The following is an 18,955-nucleotide window of genomic DNA, read 5'->3' on the forward strand; positions in this document are numbered from 1 at the left end:
AATGCAGTAACATACAGATACTATTTCTAATTTTGTAAAGCACTACTTTTCCCTCTTTGCTTGAGGACCTGAGGTTTTCTGTATTATATTTCCACTATAAACACAAAGAGCTTACTGCTTACACACTCTGTACATCAGGGGTAAACATCACTCTACAGCTATAAAGATACTTGGCATTCTGAAGATAATTTCACACACTTTTCTTCCAATTTCAGGTGTGTGAAAATCCAGCAAGTAATATTTTACATTATATATTTTCAAACTTCAAAAATACTTTTAACAAAAACTAAGAAAAAAGAAGAAAGAACTCAGATTTGAATGTCAGTGTTTTTTTTAACATTGTATGGAAACCTTGTTTTTACTTGAGCTCCTTACCTCAAAACTAAGCTTCTTTAAACAATAAATAAATAACCACTATAATAATCCCTGTGCCAACAGCATGTTCCTTAGAATACACCCCCTTCCCCCAGAGTTTTTCCACCCATACCCAGCCCCTCCGCATTGACATTATAACACATAGATTGTAATTTATCAATAAAGTATCCTAAATATGACTTTATGAGCATTTCGTCACATTTGTTTTTTCCCCTCTGTAGGATTATTAATGTACCTTGTAAGTTATACAAGAAACACAGACATACCGTATCTGACCCCTGTCATACATCACCTATAACATCTAGCCTATCTTTCTATAACAAAGATAGGCTAACACTTAATTATTTTATGCCAACATTTAAAAAAAATATATATAAAAATATAATGTGATTTAATTTTTTTATAAATACATGAATAAATACATTTTGATTCATTTTCTCAAACCAAAATATGGAGTCTTAATAAATAAAATATACACAGTATTTATTTGCTGATATTGGACCATGCTGAACTATAATGTCGGCCACCAGAGGGCGCTTCAGCAGCAAATGTTAACCTGTCATAGGCATGCTGTTTGTTTTCCTTCCTCAATGTGTGGAAGAAGATGTAACGTAAGATGATTGTGATCTTGTTTTATAACTGTAGCTGCATCTTTATAGCTGAGTGCTCCTTCTTTCTTTCGTCTAAACCCTTTACCTTTTATTCTTCACATGACTTTTCCTAGAGATTCCAGCCAGCCTTTGGTTTAAGAACTGTCCTTTGAGTGGTGCAGATATGTCCATAACATTGTCCGAACATAAGGAGGGGGGCGCACTGCATATTTAATGTTGTAATAAATAGGCTACAGCTGACGTGTATGTGCTAAAATAAGGAATAGAGAAATTAGCAGCGATGCTTCTTCTCTCCGCTGGAGGGCGACAGCTGGCGTCACATTACACAGTGACACAGAAGGGGATGTGAAGCTCGTCCTTTGGTTTGATATTCTGTCCACCCACATTGATATTATAAAGTAGGTGGACACAATAGGAGTAACGTATCTGAGGAAAGCACAAAAACAGTTGATGAGCATCAAAGATGGTCTTATTGTACAAAAGAGTTGCATCAACACAATTAAAAAGATGATTCATAACATTCATGAATGCAGGTTTAATTGCCTGGCCTTTGCAATAGATTGTGTTGATTTTAGTGTGGCGTACATAATACACTGGCAAGTGAGTTTGTATCACAATTTGCTGAGATTGAACTGTGCTGTGCTAAAATGGACCACAAGAGGGCGCTTCAGACACATCACGACCCATTTGATACATTTTTAGAGGACTCAATAGTTTAACATGGTGCCTATTCCCTTTATATTTGATTTTAGCAATGTTCACCTTCCTATTAACCCACTCTACATATACACACTGTAAACAAACGTGTGTACGTGTAACAATATGCACTACAGCGGTCATGTAATGTGTCTTCCTAACCTACTAACAGATTAGGTACAGCACTTCCTGTTACACTTTCGATACACTTAACCTGCAGAGGAGTGTGTTAAGTACTTGCATAGCTGTAAAGCAGAGAACTAATCCCAATTACCTGCTGTGTATACGTGTGACTTTGCACAAGACGCAGGCACCCTTTTGATCCAAGCTTTAGTCTCCTCACCTGCCCCGGGCTGGACAGTCTCTCCAAGCCTCTATATCAATCTCATTTACAGCTCAGCTCTCCAGATGCCCTACATAAGCAAATCACCTATCTGACCCCTTTCAATCATGCTAAAACAGGTTTTAATGTCTCATTTTATACATTGTAGTTTTTAAAGAAGTGTATTTTTGGTCGCTTGTTACTTTGATTGTTTGCTGTTCGTCAGGCCACAAATTGATGCAAATCCAACTTTTAATGAGAAATGTTGGATTGCATCACATCATTCAGTCAACATTTTCTCAGTAAGTTGCACTGGAAGTTAAACGTAAGGGACAAAATAAAACATGTCACTTATTTATTATGAGAAAGTCAAAGGAAGATGCATTCACTTTGTATTTTATATAGCTTTTGTATAGTTTCTAATGTATAATGTATGCTCTATGTATGTCATTGCTACTGGATGCTTGAATTTCCTTCGGGATCAATAAAGTATCTATCTATCTATCTATCTATCTATCTATCTATCTATCTATCTATCTATCTATCTATCTATCTATCTATCTATCTATCTATCTATCTATCTATCTATCTATCTATCTATCTATCTATCTATCTATCTATCTATCTATCTATCTATCTATCTATTCATAAAGTATGGGCCTATATACACTGTTGCCCATAAATTTGGAATATTTTGCAAATGTCTCGTATTTTATAGCACCAAACAAATGTTATGCATAAATTAATATCACCTGGGTAATTGGGACGTATAATGTAATTATTGCACCTGGTCATAAATGATTACTGATGCATTTTAAACAGAGGATTGTGTTTGAAAACAAATATTCCAACTTTATGGGCAACAGTGTATATTTGAATTTACACATATAATATATACGCAGTATCTAAATGATATTCTATATCTATATAGAAGCATACTCAGAAATAAACCTCACATGTAGCTACAATAATTCTATTTAATAATATAATAAACATCATTCTGTAATGGGCTATTCTGTAGGCTATAATAAGTACTCCTACTTATACTTTATTTATATTTTACTGAATTAAAATGTTGAATGTAGTACTTTTAACAGAGTATTTCTACACTGCAGTATTACTACTTTTACTACGGTAAAGATCAAAGTACTTATTCTCTAACTAGAGATGAAGATAGAGTTTTCAGTTTGGACTATTTCATCTAAATAATTGGACAAACATGCATCCAATCATAAAACAGAGCAGCTAACATTGCATTTTGTTATACTGTGATTTATTAGAGGCAACACTGGTCTATGTAATGTCCCCTAAACATCATCGTCATCAAAAGAGCATGATAGAGTATATTTGACCTTCAGTCTGTGTCTAATCTCTGGAGCCGGTGTGTGTAATCACTGTTGAAGACGACGTGAATGAAAGTGACAGCTGTCTCCTCTAACGTGTGCTCTGACTCCCAGCCGACCTGCCAAGTGCCTCGGTATTGCGCACAAGGTGTGAATCCAATTTGCGAGGATTGAAGATTAGAAAGGGACAAACCCCTCCGGTTTAACAGCTTGCTAGTGACAATTTTTGGATGCTAAGCAGATAAACACAAGCTCCTTGGTCGGTAAATCCCACTTGTTCAAATTGGTATGGAAGCTGAGTGACAGATGGTTTCCTGTTCGTACATCCAGGGCATTACCATACATGGTTGTATTCTTACTGGAAATCCAATCACATTCTCATAAAAAAATAACAGCATGAATTCACAATTAAAAGACACAATTTGTTCATTTCTTTGACTTTAAACACATCAAATGAAACAGTCCTCGGATAGAAGTGATGCTGTCTGATCTGTGTTAGGTTCTGCATATGCAGAGTAAGTCAAATAAGTGGAAGACTGCTTTTATTAAATCATTTAGAACAAACTAAACCTAAGAACACTTAAATGTATGCATCCAGTCAGGCATAGTCTCAAAGAGTCATATTATTACAGGGAGAAAGAAAAACACAGTTAGACATGAGAGGTATGATGCAGGTAAAGTCATTAAATTGATTATTAATTAATTACTTTTTTCATTACTAATTTCATCAAAGTGGGATTGAAACATAAAGGTACTCTGGACTCCATCCATATTACACCTGTGATGAGTTCCACTAGTGTGGATAAGGATCATTTCACATAATGTTTCTGTAGACTATATTGCTAAGTAAATTATAAAACGTGTTTTTGACATTTTGGATATTTCATTTTGTTACATAAATATGTATTTTGAATTGTTATTAATTATACATTTACTTTGAATGATTTTGTATTTTGACATAGCACATACAACTGTACAAATCCTTAAATGAACGGTTTCAGGGAATGTGTTTTACCCGACCTTAAAATCTATCCTCATATTGATTTTCTAAATTTAATATGAGGGATTTACTCAGACAGATTTTAAACCCTCTGTGACGTTCCTGGATGATGATCTGTTAGGAATAAAAAGTAACAGTAGCTTCTACACTAATCTCCCTCTCACTGTGTGTTTTCACTGTGCAGGCACATTAACACCCGTTCTCCTGTCTCTTTTAACAAGGTTACCATGAATCCTGAAAATACCTTAAGCAATGTAAGATCATAGGATTTCATAGACATTTGTATTATTAAATCTCTTTAAAGCATCGTATACAGCACAAACTTAAATTTAAATGTCTTACTTTACTACCACTTTTACTACTGTTTATATCGATGATATGAGAACATGTTACTGCAAAAAGGAATCCAAATGTTTGAAATCCAGTAAACTCCAATTTATTCCATAATTGAGACATTATTAAAAACATAACGCAAATATCAAAGTAAAATAAAAGATCAAGTAGACAAGGCGTGGAGTGGGATTAACTCAGCCAATTCAGATCTTCACCAATCAAATGAGCTCCTCTCCTCTCCTTAAAGTTGGAAAGATATTCATAGATTCGAACTTCCGGGATCAATAAATCTGAAGTGAAACGTTTTTCAAACACAAATGATGCCTCTGTCCCACCGTAATATCAAACACTACGAGCTACAAGGACCAAAACCCAGATTTCTTACAAAAATAAGCCGTCCTCCGTGCGGAACGGAGAACATTCATCTCTATGCGCAGCCGGCAGCCGAGCCAGTGCGAGCAAGTGCGCAGGGACCGTCTGCAAATTGCAAGACGAGAGCAAGACGCTGCAAACAAAAATCAATAACTCCACTGTTATACAATACAGAGACTCCAAAATCACTACACACACCAAGGGCCTCCTCATTGTCATACTACAACAGCTGTTTTGAAAATATGTGTCTTTTCATAATTTTGGTGATTTTTAATCTTTAATATCTTACTATATTAATCAATAGCTCCACTGTTATACAATACAGGGACTCCAAAATCACTACACACCAAGTGCCTCCTCATAGTCATACTACAACAGCTGTTTTGATAAAATGTGCTTTTTTTAATAATTTTGGTGAATTTTTTAATGGTATTAATCATTAATATCTTGCTATATTAATCAATAGCTCCACTGTTATACAGTGCAGAGACTCCAAAATCATTACACACACCAAGTGCCTCCTCATTGTCATACTACAACAGCTGTTTTGATAAAAATGTGCCTTTTTATAATTTTGGTGAATTTTTTAATGGTATTAATCATTAATATCTTGCTATATTAATCAATAGCTCCACTGTTATACAGTGCAGGGACTCCAACATCACTACACACACCACGTGTCTCCTCATTGTCATCCGACAACAGCTGTTTTGAAAATATGTGCCTTTTCATAATTTTGGTGATGATTTCTAATCATTAATATCTTCCTATATTAATCAATAGCTCCACTGTTATACAGTACAGGGAGTCCAAAATCACTACACACACCAAGTGTCTCCTCATTGTCATATGACAACAGCTGTTTTGTTAAAATGTGCCTTTTTTTTTTTATCATTTTGGTGATTTTAATCATTAATATCTTGCTGTATTAATCAATAGCTCCACTGTTATACAGTACAGGGACTCCAAAATCACTACATGCCATGCAATAATACCATGCAGTATCTTCATTGGGTATTGCATCTGCGGTCATCCCCAGACAATCTGTATACAACCATCATGTACAAGTTCCACTCTATTGTGACTTATGTAACACCCCGAACTGAAGAGACTGAAGGTGAGTCTGGTTAGCTCTTACCAGAGATTGTAATGTTTAGGTCTGGAACAGGTATCCTTGAAAAGCAAGATTCCCATATGTTGCTAAATTGTTATTGTTAAATTTTGGTCCAAATGTTTCCTTTTATTAACTCACCTGTCATTTAATGCCCAGTCCTGGGTTCACCTGACCCTCAGGTCATAAACAAATGTACCGTGTGTGTGTGTTTACCCTGACAACATTAACAACACCCCTGTACAAAGAAGCTGTGTGGACCCGAGGAGTGAGCCACTAAGACTGTGTATTCCTATAGTTTTAGACCTAGTTGAGAGGCTATAGTTGCTGTTGTTTTTTTGTTGTGTATGACAATGAGGAGGCACTTGGTGTGTGTAGTGATGTTGGAGTCCCTGTACTGTATAACAGTGGAGCTATTGATTAATACAGCAAGATATTAATGATTAAAAATCACCAAAATTATAAAAAGGCACATTTTATCAAAACAGCTGTTGTCGAATGACAATGAGGAGACACTTGGTGTGTGTAGTGATTTTGGAGTCTCTGCACTGTATAACAGTGGAGCTATTGATTAATATAGTAAGATATTAATGATTAATACCATTAAAAAATTCACCAAAATTATAAAAAGGCACATTTTATCAAAACAGCTGTTGTAGTATGACAATGAGGAGGCACTTGGTGTGTGTAGTGATTTTGGAGTCTCTGCACTGTATAACAATGGAGCTATTGATTAATATAGCAAGATATTTATGATTAATACTATTAAAAAAATCACCAAAATTATAAAAAGGCATATTTTATCAAAACAGCTGTTGTAGTATGACAGTGAGGAGACACTTGGTGTGTGTAGTGATGTTGGAGTCCCTGTACTGTATAACAGTGGAGCTATTGATTAATATAGTAAGATATTAATGATTAATACCATTAAAAAAATTCAGCAAAATTATAAAAAGGCAAATTTGATCAAAACAGCTGTTGTCGAATGACAATGAGGAGACACTTGGTGTGTGTAGTGATTTTGGAGTATCTGCACTGTATAACAGTGGAGCTATTGATTAATATAGTAAGATATTAATGATTAATACCATTAAAAAATTCACCAAAATTATAAAAAGGCACATTTTATCAAAACAGCTGTTGTAGTATGACAATGAGGAGGCACTTGGTGTGTGTAGTGATTTTGGAGTCTCTGCACTGTATAACAATGGAGCTATTGATTAATATAGCAAGATATTTATGATTAATACTATTAAAAAAATCACCAAAATTATAAAAAGGCATATTTGATCAAAACAGCTGTTGTAGTATGACAGTGAGGAGACACTTGGTGTGTGTAGTGATGTTGGAGTCCCTGTACTGTATAACAGTGGAGCTATTGATTAATATAGTAAGATATTAATGATTAATACCATTAAAAAAATTCAGCAAAATTATAAAAAGGCAAATTTGATCAAAACAGCTGTTGTAGTGTGACAATGAGGAGGCCCTTGCTGTGTGTAGTGATTTTGGAGTCTCTGTATTGTATAACAGTGGAGTTATTGATTTTTGTTTGCAGCGTCTTGCTCTCGTCTTGCAATTTGCAGACGGTCCCTGCGCACTTGCTCGCACTGGCTCGGCTGCCGGCTGCGCATAGAGATGAATGTTCTCCGTTCCGCACGGAGGACGGCTTATTTTTGTAAGAAATCGGGGTTTTGGTCCTTGTAGCTCGTAGTCTTTGATATTAATGTGGGACAGAGGCATCATTTGTGTTTGAAAAACGTTTCACTTCAGATTTATTGATCCCGGAAGTTCGAATCTGTGAATATCTTTCCAACTTTACCGAACTCATGTCCTTTAATGCGCTAAGGCGATGTGCAGTGCAAGTTTCGTCACTTGACAACCCAATGACGGAAGCAGCGCCGCCGCTCCCACCACACGCATCACGCGCTGTGCGTAGGGCACCAAGTGCTGAGGGGGCACCAAAAATATTATGAAAAATCATCATAGTCATACTAATTATAATGCCGATATTATATCACTATAGAAACTGTAGGCACATTTAAGGCATGTCTATCACAAAACAGGGTGAGGGCGCACAGCAGTAGACATAATAGTGGCGAGAACCCGGTGCCTGCAGAGCCGGCCGGGCCATTCATCATCATCATCATCATCATCACCGTCTTCATCATCTGCGCTCCACAGCTGCACCGGATTCCCCGTCCAACACCAGAACGGCGGGACACCGGGACCTCGCGCCCCGCTCAGACCAGCTGCAGCCCCAACTCCGGTTCCAGCTCGCGGCAAAGTTGCGCGTCTCTCCACGGACACCAACAACCGAGGCGCGAGACCAGCACAAGCAGAACACGATCCCCAAAAGTGCTGTATTAAAAAAAATAAATATATATATATATTTTTTTAGGCATAGACAGATTTTATTAGCAGTGGATAGATATGAAAAACAGGAGAGGGAGAGGTAGATGTTTTGGTACGAGAGGCTGAGTTTCCATTACGCGTGCCATCTGCCTTTGATCTGACGTCAGATGTGACGGGACAATCTAAATAGATATAAATGCACGTGTTAATTCAATTAGTTGCATTAAATAGTGTTTGTTGTGATTATCTATTGCATTTAAATGTGCCTGGAACTGTGGAAACCTGCCTGTGAGGTTTTGGTGACCTGTGCGCACTGCGCACCAGTCAGCCAAACTGTCACTCTGCCAGCTGTAATTCGCCTTAAATCAAGACCAGGTTGGAGCTGATCCCACTAATGATGTCTGATCAAATCACATGACTCAAAACAAAACAAATCTGATGATTTCCTTTGATTAATTTGTTATAGGATTTCAACCTTCGTACTGATGATGACTGATATCAGTAACATTACGTCCTTACTTTTTGAACCTTAGTATCTTGTTAGCATCGTGTAGCTTTTGCAGATACTGTGGTCACTTCCCATAGTTCCCATTGTCAGGATTCTTACCAAGCAATCGTTATGGTAGCACACGTGATGCTTTTGTTGCCATAGTTATTTGAAAATCCTCACATTTTCAGGAAACAATGGCATCCAACCTGCCATGTTGCACTTGCAGTCCCACTTGAAACTGCTGTTTGTTTGTTTGTTTATTTATTTGGATCTCTTTTAGCCCAATTGGGCTATTCTTCCAAGAGTCCATAGCATAAAAACATTACAGAATACAATACAAACACAATACAATATAACTGAAACACAATATACAACAGACACAAACCAAAAAACATACATTACAACACATTAATGGCATTATACACACAAAACAAAACTTATACAGATAATATTAAATAAAAACTATACCCTCAATCACAGTCATGCAATTAAAATAAAAAAGTTCAAATACTTCTTAGAAAATACCCCTAATGTTTTGTTTAAAATGTTTTTCTGGTAAATTCCTAGTGAGATCAGGTAAACAATTCCATAGCTTTACAGCCCGAAAACAAAACATCCTTTTACCGGTTACAAGCCTAGTCCTGGGTGAAACATAATCACTTGTGCTAGCTGCTCTCGTGCTAACTAAATGTCTGTCTTTTACCTGCTGGAACAGTTTTGGCTTCTTTTTAACATGTAAGTTATAAAATAATTTAAGAACATTTCTAGCTATTATATCCCTGATATATGACCACTCTAGTTTTTTGTATCGCTCTTCAGGGGTATCATTTGGACATCTAAGAATAATTCTTGCAGCCTTATTTTGTGCAGCCTGGAGTCTACTTATTTCTCCCACTCCAGCATTACCCCAAACGGCAGCACAATAATTCACCTGACTGACTATTAAAGCGTGGGTCACTTGTCTTAATATTTTTGTGGGTAAATATTTGGCTATTCTACCAACCATAACAGCAGTCTGAACCAGCTTCTTACATAGATTAGATATGTGTGGTGTCCAAGACAGATGACTATCAAGTTGAACACCTAACAGTCTATTCTCATCTATTTGTTCCTGTGTGCTGCTGTGTGCTGCTGTGTGAATTTTATATTCTTATCTGCTTTTCCTCTAATGTTCAGCTGCCATTTCTGCGTCCCTGTCTTCGGGAATTATATTAGAGAATATTGAATAACAGGTGTTGACCTAATTTTCATGCCGCAGCCCAGCAGCAGGAGTCAGAGTCTAGAAAGCCCCAAAAAGCTGAGCGAGAAGTGACACACACGTGCTTCCTGATGGTGTTGGGCTTCCTGGTGGCCTGGACTCCGTATGCGAGCTTTGCTGGGTTCACAGTGACGGCCATGGCTATCCCTGCCTTCTTCTCAAAGAGCTCAGCCTTGTTTAATCCTGTTATCTATGTATAAATGAACAAACAGGTTAACAAGTTAATTGCTACACCTCCCTAATTCTAATTCTAAGGGTTAGTCGCCCTTTATGAAGAGCTTATCTCATAAAACTCATTACTATAATGATTAATACATTGGTTGCCAATGCTTTATAGATAAGCCATTAAGCTTAAACTGATGTATAAAGCATTACTTTAAGGCGTACTATTTCTTCAGAAAAACTTTTATTGTCAATGTACAGTGAAGCCAAACATCCTCTGAATGGCTGTACAATTGTGAATGACTGTGATTATCCTGTCATGTTTCAAAATGGACTCACTTTGTGAAATGGCTTCTATGAGGAATGACATCATCAAACAATGCAATTTTGCTCATTGGATCCACAGGAGTCTCATTCCAAGACTGTTTAGGGATCCCAGTATGCAGAAACCATGTTTAGAATGGGTGAAATTACATTTATACTCATAATACTCAGATGACCAAGAACCACTGACTTCCTGGCTGTCTGGACTCCAAACCCCACATCAAATGTTCAGACCTTCAAGGGAGCAGCTTTCACAGTGTTGATAGCAGCAATCTCCGTCTTCTTGGAAAAGCGCTCAGCTCTGTATAAGCCTGTTATCTGTGTTCTGTTGTACAAACAGCTTGCTTAAACAGATTCAAAACCAGAACCCACCAGCAATGTTGAATTGACCAACGTTTTATCATACATGAAGTAACACTTTTTCTGATTCTGTTCATATTTGAATTAAATATATAGAATGTTTCTAATGTAAGGAATACAACAAGTATATTGTATTATTATCTATTGTCATAAAATGCAAATGTTTCCTTTTTTAATATATTGTTTGTGCAGCTTTAGAGCAATCTTGTTCACATTTCATTTCATGTGTAAATATGCTCAGTGCTGAGATTAATGAACTGGTGGAAGATAAAACAAGTAAAATGGTAGCTCTGGACATTCTTCTTTCAATATGAGTCTGTATTTGTGTTGACTGATTTATGGAATGATTTTGGAATGATGTGCTCCTATTTACAAATATGAATTGCACTTATATTTACCCCTGAATGAAGATATAATTAACAATTATAATATAAAATTCCTCTGTATTCCTATAATGTTGTCTAAATTAGGAATAGGGACAATAATTTCTGACATAGGCAAGCTGGCACCATCCAGTAAAAATGACTACAGCGAATGACATGATGATAAAGCTCAGGGGCCTCATTTATAAAACTGTGCATCGGATAATTCCTAAATTCCTAAAAGTGTATGTACGTTAAAAAAAAAAAGTCTCACGATATTGTGTGTTTGCGCAATGTTGTCGCCAGTTAGCGGGAGGACAGAAAACTTAACGTTAGCTTAGTGTTATTTTTTTGTTCATAGTAAGTTGTTGTTCATAGTCATAGTCATGGCTGAATATTTTCACCATGTGGATGTAGACTTTGAATTCGGCGGTATTTATTCGAGCCAGAGTATTTCATGGATGAAGAGAACTACAAAATGGAAGAGTGGAGCAGTTGCAAGGCCGCACAATTCAAGAGACTGGTGGTGCTTTGGCTACTCTGACCCTATAATGTTTTTTCCTATGAGGCCCAAAGAAGCAGAATGATCCAGATTTGGGGCTTGGACACAATAACAAGCAGACTGGATCAAGCACAAGGTGAGGAAAACCCGTTTTATTTCTCTGTAGGGTCATGTCCACAATGTAGTCAGACACTAGCCTGTCAAAACAAACACTTTTAGTGAGCAACGACTGTCACGTAGACACAAACAATATGGCAAAACGGGGTCCACGTTAAAAAAGAACGTAGTTACACTTTTACCTTTTGCTGTAACGTCAATAAAAATGACCTGAACCCAGACTACTTCCTGCAAAACTGTCAAGCTCCTTGGTTTTATGTCGGCTCGTCCCTTGGCAAAAACAGGAGGTGACTTCAAAACAATGGCGCTGTACGGGACATCCGCTACACTTCAAAATAAAGTTGTCCAGATTTCTATCTCAGTTAGATGTTCACTCCTAGAAACTGATCAGACTTTTTAAAAACAGAGGAGGACAGATAGGCAGACACCTAGGGGACATCATTGCACCCATGGATGAAGTAAGTATACTCTCTGTGGTGGGAGTGTAACAATTGATTGTCTTCAAGACAAAAATGCCTTTTACCTGGACAAATGAGAATTTACACAGACATGAACTCAAACAAAACAACTTGTGCTTCTGCATTTCTGCCTTAGGATGACGACGATCTTGGAAGCGAATGCGTCATAAAGGCACTCTGCGTTTACCTGAACGAGGACCCAGAGAATCTATTGAGAGAGTATGTGATAAATATTACTTAGGTTTAGTATGTTCAGGTGTTATCCTTCATATTTTGTATAAGCTTTAAAACATCTACTCATTAGGGCCACGGGCATACTTTCACCGAGAAACTCCATTTAAACTTTAATCTGTAGACACAAGTCTTGTGTATTGGTGTATTATTCCACATTTCAATAGGTCATATAGTTTTTGACCAATCCTTGTTCAATGATCATGATCTCCACGTTTCTGTCTGCCTCCGCCTGGGTTACTACTGTCGTCATTGATTCCCATGTTGACAGAAATAATATGCCCGGCAGTAGCTCCTGTGGTCCTATGAAAATTTCCCAGAGGAAATTTTCTAGTTGTAATTACTTTACAGTCAGCTAAGTTGTAAGATAATATGGTAGTGATCTTAATATCAAAGTTTGTGTGTGGTTTTGAGGTCAATGTGAGGCACTTTGTTACTTTTGTGTATGAAAAGTGCCATATAAATAAAGTTTGATTTGATATCTTAAGAAATTACTTAATATACATGCAGTATTCCCTATATGCACGTGGCATGTAGTATAATTCCACTTGTTTTTTTTTGCACATTGTACAGGCAGCAGATGAATCCCTCCTCCAGGAATCCACTGAGGAAACAACCATGGGTATATACGTCTTGAAACACAGACATGCCAGTGAAAAACCAGAGGACACTGGCATTGTCCTCGAGTCCCAGATTGTGATCCAGGATTTGGACAATGTTCCCTTAGCTGATGCCAATCTGCTGAACGCAAGTACACCTTTGAAGGGCTCCAGAAGGTGGTCATGGAGCTTGAAGGAAACACACTGTCCAAGAAAGCCCAAGTCCTGAATAACAGAATTTATCAGTGAACTGGCTATCAAGGCCCACCAGCTGGATTTCTTGTAAGACATACCATATGCAATATTTCACCTACCTCTTCGAGTTGTTGGACTTTTCTTTTGGGCAGGTGGGAGGCTTTTTTTTTTCTTCCTTTTTTTTAAATTGAACTATAACAGAATTCCCTATTATTGTTTGAAACGGTGTTCCAATAAATGGAAATGTTCAATTAAATAGTGTTTACTTTATTTTTCCACAGAGTTGTCAATATGTGATTTACTGTACATATTAGATTACCCAGCAGGTTGTATTTTTAGTGGTAATGAATGTTTATTATGCACTGTCTGGGATTAATAATTGAAGATATGTTCGTTGGCCACATGTGCTTTTTCATTTTTAGTAAATGTAGGTAAAAGACTGTACTCGATTAAGTGGGAGTGTAGAAATTATATTTGTAAATTACAAATCAGCTTATAAAAGTAATTTAATAAAGTATAATAATGTTCGATTTACCTGTGGAAGTTATGTTAGCTTCACACACAAAAAATGTTGATCCAACTGATGATAATTATATATAATACACATTAAAGAAAAGCATTCATTTAACATAAAAAAATCAATCAGTTTAGCATAAGACAATCTAATACATATAACATCAAATAAATATTTTTAATTAATATAAGAAAGTCATGTTGGTTTACCAAATAAACATTTTATGTACAGAACATGAATATATCAATTTCAGTAAACATGACTTTAATATGTGCAACCAATGTCTATATTTTTTAATGTAAATCCAACAGACTTTTTTTTCAGGGGAGATAGATAGGTAGGTAGATAGACAGACAGACAGACAGACAGACAGACAGACAGACAGACAGACAGACAGTCAGACAGACAGATAGATAGATAGATAGATAGATAGATAGATAGATAGATAGATAGATAGATAGATAGATAGATAGATAGATAGATGGATAGATCTTTACTGTCATTGCACGTTATACAGACGTTATAAGATGTCGTGGAATCGGGGTAGGTTTAGGTCGACGTGTGGGGGGGGGCGATCGTCTGAGACACCGGAGTGTCGATATTTACTTGACCGCTAGAGGGCGCGCTATTTTGAAACGTAACATATGGTCGTAATTCGGTGCTTGACACACGACCTATGTGGTCGTTTTCTCGAGGAGGACAGTCTGGAACTGCATCAAGAATGGTATAAAGGGGGATATTTCCCGAAAGATTCTGAGTGACGGAGACACAGAGCGCGCATGTAACCATGGCGACTCACTGTCACTCGTGCTTGCGTGTGCACGTGAAATAGGAGGTAGTCGCAGTGCTGCTGACTGAGATTATCCTAATCGACATGCATCAGGATGAATAACAATATAATACATTTGTGGTTATCACTTTCAGACCCTGGTGGTCTAAATAACTTGCTGCAGCACCATGCTGCTCTGTATCTGTGTGCTTTTCACGCAGCAACTTTATCAATCATGAATTAGTTTTTCATTGCGCGAGAAATTAAGGATTAATTGTGTCTGAATGTCCATTACTCATTTGTCTCTGCTTCTGGTTTTACATCGTCTTCAATTGTAAACAGAACTGATCAGTAGAGCGAACTGGACTGGCTGGCGGGCCAGTTGGATGGGTTGCTGGGAGCAGTGCAAATCCTGGGTGGAGGCACACTCTAGTGGACTCTGGGAAATTAAGTCTGCAACACAATCTACTGAACTGCAATAACACTATTTGCTGTAGCCTAGTGTGTGTAGATTGATACATTTTAAGATAATCAATATTTAATTGGTAAATAGTGCAAATGAAATATCCCAGTGATTAGCATATTTATTTATTCTTTATTATTTATTTTAAAATATAATTTGTAACTAATTTCCAGATATGTCCTCAATGTATTTTCAAATGTTTGATATAGGTATGTTCTATAGATATGTTTAAATTCTCAAAGTGACTTCTTTTGTGTGTATATATGTGTATATATAATTTCTACCAAAATAATGCTTTCTATCCCTGTGAGATGCAAACATACCTAATAGTTTAAGCGATCCAACTGTATAAAGCTGGTTACTGCTCATTAGCCCTATCTTAAAGTCAGTCATTAATGGGTCTTGACCTGTCCTCTTCCTCCTATAATCCAATTCTGTCCAATTTGAACCATGAGAAGGTATAAAACAGCTCCCAGTCCAGCATAAGCTGTGAGAGGCTTTGCACACTTTGATCACTGTCTATTACTTGAAGCTCCAGAAGCAAAAGGCAACCAAGATGGTTTGGGACGGAGGAAACGATGCCAATGGCACAGAAGGCAAGAACTTCTACGTCCCCATGTCCAACAAGACTGGGGTTGTTAGAAGTCCTTTTGAATACCCACAGTATTATTTGGCGGATCCCATCATGTTCAAGCTTCTAGCTTTCTACATGTTCTTCCTGATCTGCACTGGAACTCCCATCAACGGTCTGACATTGTTGGTAACGGCTCAGAACAAGAAGCTCCGGCAACCTCTCAACTTTATCCTGGTCAACCTTGCTGTGGCCGGACTGATCATGTGCTTCTTTGGATTCACCATCACCATCACATCTGCTATCAACGGCTACTTCATTCTCGGAGCTACCGCCTGCGCTATTGAGGGATTCATGGCCACACTTGGCGGTAAGGGAGTCCAATCAAGAAGTTCCTCCTCCAGTGTGGTTTAGTCTGATTGTTTCACAGTGTGCACCATATGAATAAATCTGACATTTCTTCCACAGGTGAAGTTGCTCTCTGGTCTCTGGTCGTCCTGGCTGTAGAAAGATACATTGTCGTCTGCAAACCCATGGGAAGCTTCAAGTTCTCTGGAACTCACGCAGGAGCTGGAGTCCTTTTCACCTGGATCATGGCTCTTGCATGTGCTGCCCCTCCACTGGCTGGTTGGTCCAGGTAATCAGCACGTTCTTTTGAATCTTAAGTTTGAATTCAATATAAATTTCTACTTTGTTCTACTGGTTCACAAAGTATGTATATCTAAACCACTCCAACATACCAGACAGACATTCGAAGAAACTGTAGATGCGGACGGTAAATGTTTCTTAAACATCACACAGGTACCTTCCTGAGGGCATGCAGTGCTCCTGTGGACCTGACTACTACACTTTGGCTCCAGGCTTCAACAACGAGTCATACGTCATCTACATGTTTGTCGTCCACTTCTTCATTCCCGTCTTCCTCATTTTCTTCACTTATGGAAGCCTTGTGCTGACAGTCAAAGCTGTAAGTGAAGTATAAATATTTGCATCTGTCATTGGGAATGAGCTGATAATAACTAACATTGCCACTACTTTCTGTATACAGTGGAACTTATTGAATGAAGCGATCTCTTTCAACACTTCAAAACTTTCAAACACTTTAGGCCGCAGCCCAGCAGCAGGAGTCAGAATCTACCCAGAAAGCTGAGAGGGAGGTGACACGCATGTGCATCCTGATGGTCTTTGGCTTCCTGGTGGCCTGGGTGCCATACGCAAGTTTTGCTGGTTGGATCTTCTTGAATAAGGGTGCTTCCTTCACTGCCGTCCAAGCAGGTATCCCTGCCTTCTTTGCGAAGAGCTCAGCCCTGTACAACCCCGTCATCTACGTGCTGATGAACAAACAGGTTGGCCCAATATATTGTCTAGTTTCTAGCCTTTTGCTTTTGCCATGATCCGTGTACTCATTTCTGAACTTGCTGTCTTTGCTCTCCTTTTCAGTTCCGTAACTGCATGCTGAGCAGTATTGGAATGGGCGGCATGGTGGAGGATGAGACCTCAGTCTCTGCCAGCAAGACAGAAGTGTCTTCTGTTTCTTAATCACGATGACATCCTCAAATCTGTGGACACAATCTCCACCACATTTTTCAAAGCATCCAGTGGGAAAAAGAAGTCTTAACCTTTTGCCAAATGGATTTATGGATTTATTGAACGGACTCTGGACCAAACACGCTGAGGAGTTAAATCTCACCTGTTAATATGTACAAACTAACAAATTATTTTAAAACAATTTGCTCTGGAGGGGTGCTTGTATTTGTGTGTCCGTGTGCACGCAAGAGCATATGAGTGAGTGTCTGAGTGTGAATGAACTGTGACTCGCTGTGCAGGATTTGATGACACTCAAAAAACTTCATCCTTCAAGTCAAGCAAAACCTGCTGAGATGTGACAACACTTTCTGCTTTGATGAATGTGTAATCACACGTGGGGTGTTTTCTTGTAATTATGTGTTTTACTGGTCTACCAGTGGCATCATTTTGTAATATAATATCCATCCATTATCTGTAACCGCTTATCCTAGGTCGCGGGGGATGTATAATATGAAAAAGAGAAAAAAATATATTTAGGATGAACTAGATAATAAATGCATGCATGAAAAGAATTGTACTCCTGTGTTGATTTAACTCTGGACTATCCATGCTGGTTCGATTTCTTTGGTGCATATATTTTTTTCATCAAGAGATGAGAAAAACAATATTTTATTCTGTTTTTCAAGGTAGTTGAATTTCTGAAGACCAATAATAAAAACTGACCACTATCCTTGAAAAAAAACATTGACAGGTAAAAATAAAAGAAGAGGAGAGAATGGATCATTTCTCCTCTGCAGAGGTAATATTGCCTTTCGCAATAAATCAGCACAATATTTTACATTTCTATTCAGTGGTTCCACCTCATTAGATTCTTATGTCCCTCTCAAGCAGCAGAGAACAGTAATTGAAAGGCGTAATCACCCCTAATCCCTCAGTTTGATCGTTTGTGAATCCTCAAATGAGCCCGTCAGTGCGGAGGTCTTTCTGGGAACTGTCGGTAATCCAAGTAGTCCTATTACAGTTTTCTGATAGATGTCACTTTGGGTTGTGTGAACACAAGATTAAAGCAATGAGATTTCCTGAGAAATGGGAAGGTGCAAGACAGATGGCAGACACATTCAGTGTGTGGATGCTGAACACCTTATTAGATACAAAGTTAAGGTCTTATCAGCACACTGTAAACTGAAAGAGATACATTTCTTACTTGATTTAAGTGGCTACAAATCAATCTCAAAGTAAATTAGAAGAAAGTCACCAGACACTTAATCTTGAGTATTTTACTGAGGAGGGAAATTCCCTGAAGGCACAGTAGAGTCAAACCAATACTGGATTATTGGGACGGATGCCAATTCCAATATTAGAGATTAAACAGTAAACTTGGAAATGAAATAACAATATGTGTCATAGACACTGACCATGTGATCAGCTCTAATCGAGGGCTGTAGCCATTATTGTATAGTATAGCAGTGATCCAGAGATGATGGATGCAAAGATGGAGCAAACATCAGACATTATACGATCTGTGTGGACTCGGT

The 18,955-nt window shown here is 37.8% G+C and overlaps 1 protein-coding gene across 1 annotated transcript; it reads left to right on the plus strand.

Moving 5' to 3' along the window:
• The first annotated feature begins 15,863 nt into the window (after positions 1 to 15,863).
• Positions 15,864 to 17,992, plus strand: LOC311020403 (green-sensitive opsin-like). The gene is made up of 5 exons (XM_084020424.1): positions 15,864 to 16,263; positions 16,362 to 16,530; positions 16,695 to 16,860; positions 17,000 to 17,239; positions 17,334 to 17,992. The coding sequence occupies exons 1-5, from the start codon at positions 15,879 to 15,881 to the stop codon at positions 17,430 to 17,432; spliced, it is 1,059 nt and encodes a 352-aa protein (XP_083876550.1). The 5' UTR covers positions 15,864 to 15,878; the 3' UTR covers positions 17,433 to 17,992.
• The last annotated feature ends 963 nt before the right edge of the window (positions 17,993 to 18,955 follow it).

The sequence above is a fragment of the Eutrigla gurnardus genome, assembly GCF_963514095.1.
Source record: "Eutrigla gurnardus genome assembly, chromosome: 2".
NCBI classification, from domain to species: Eukaryota; Metazoa; Chordata; class Actinopteri; order Perciformes; family Triglidae; genus Eutrigla; species Eutrigla gurnardus.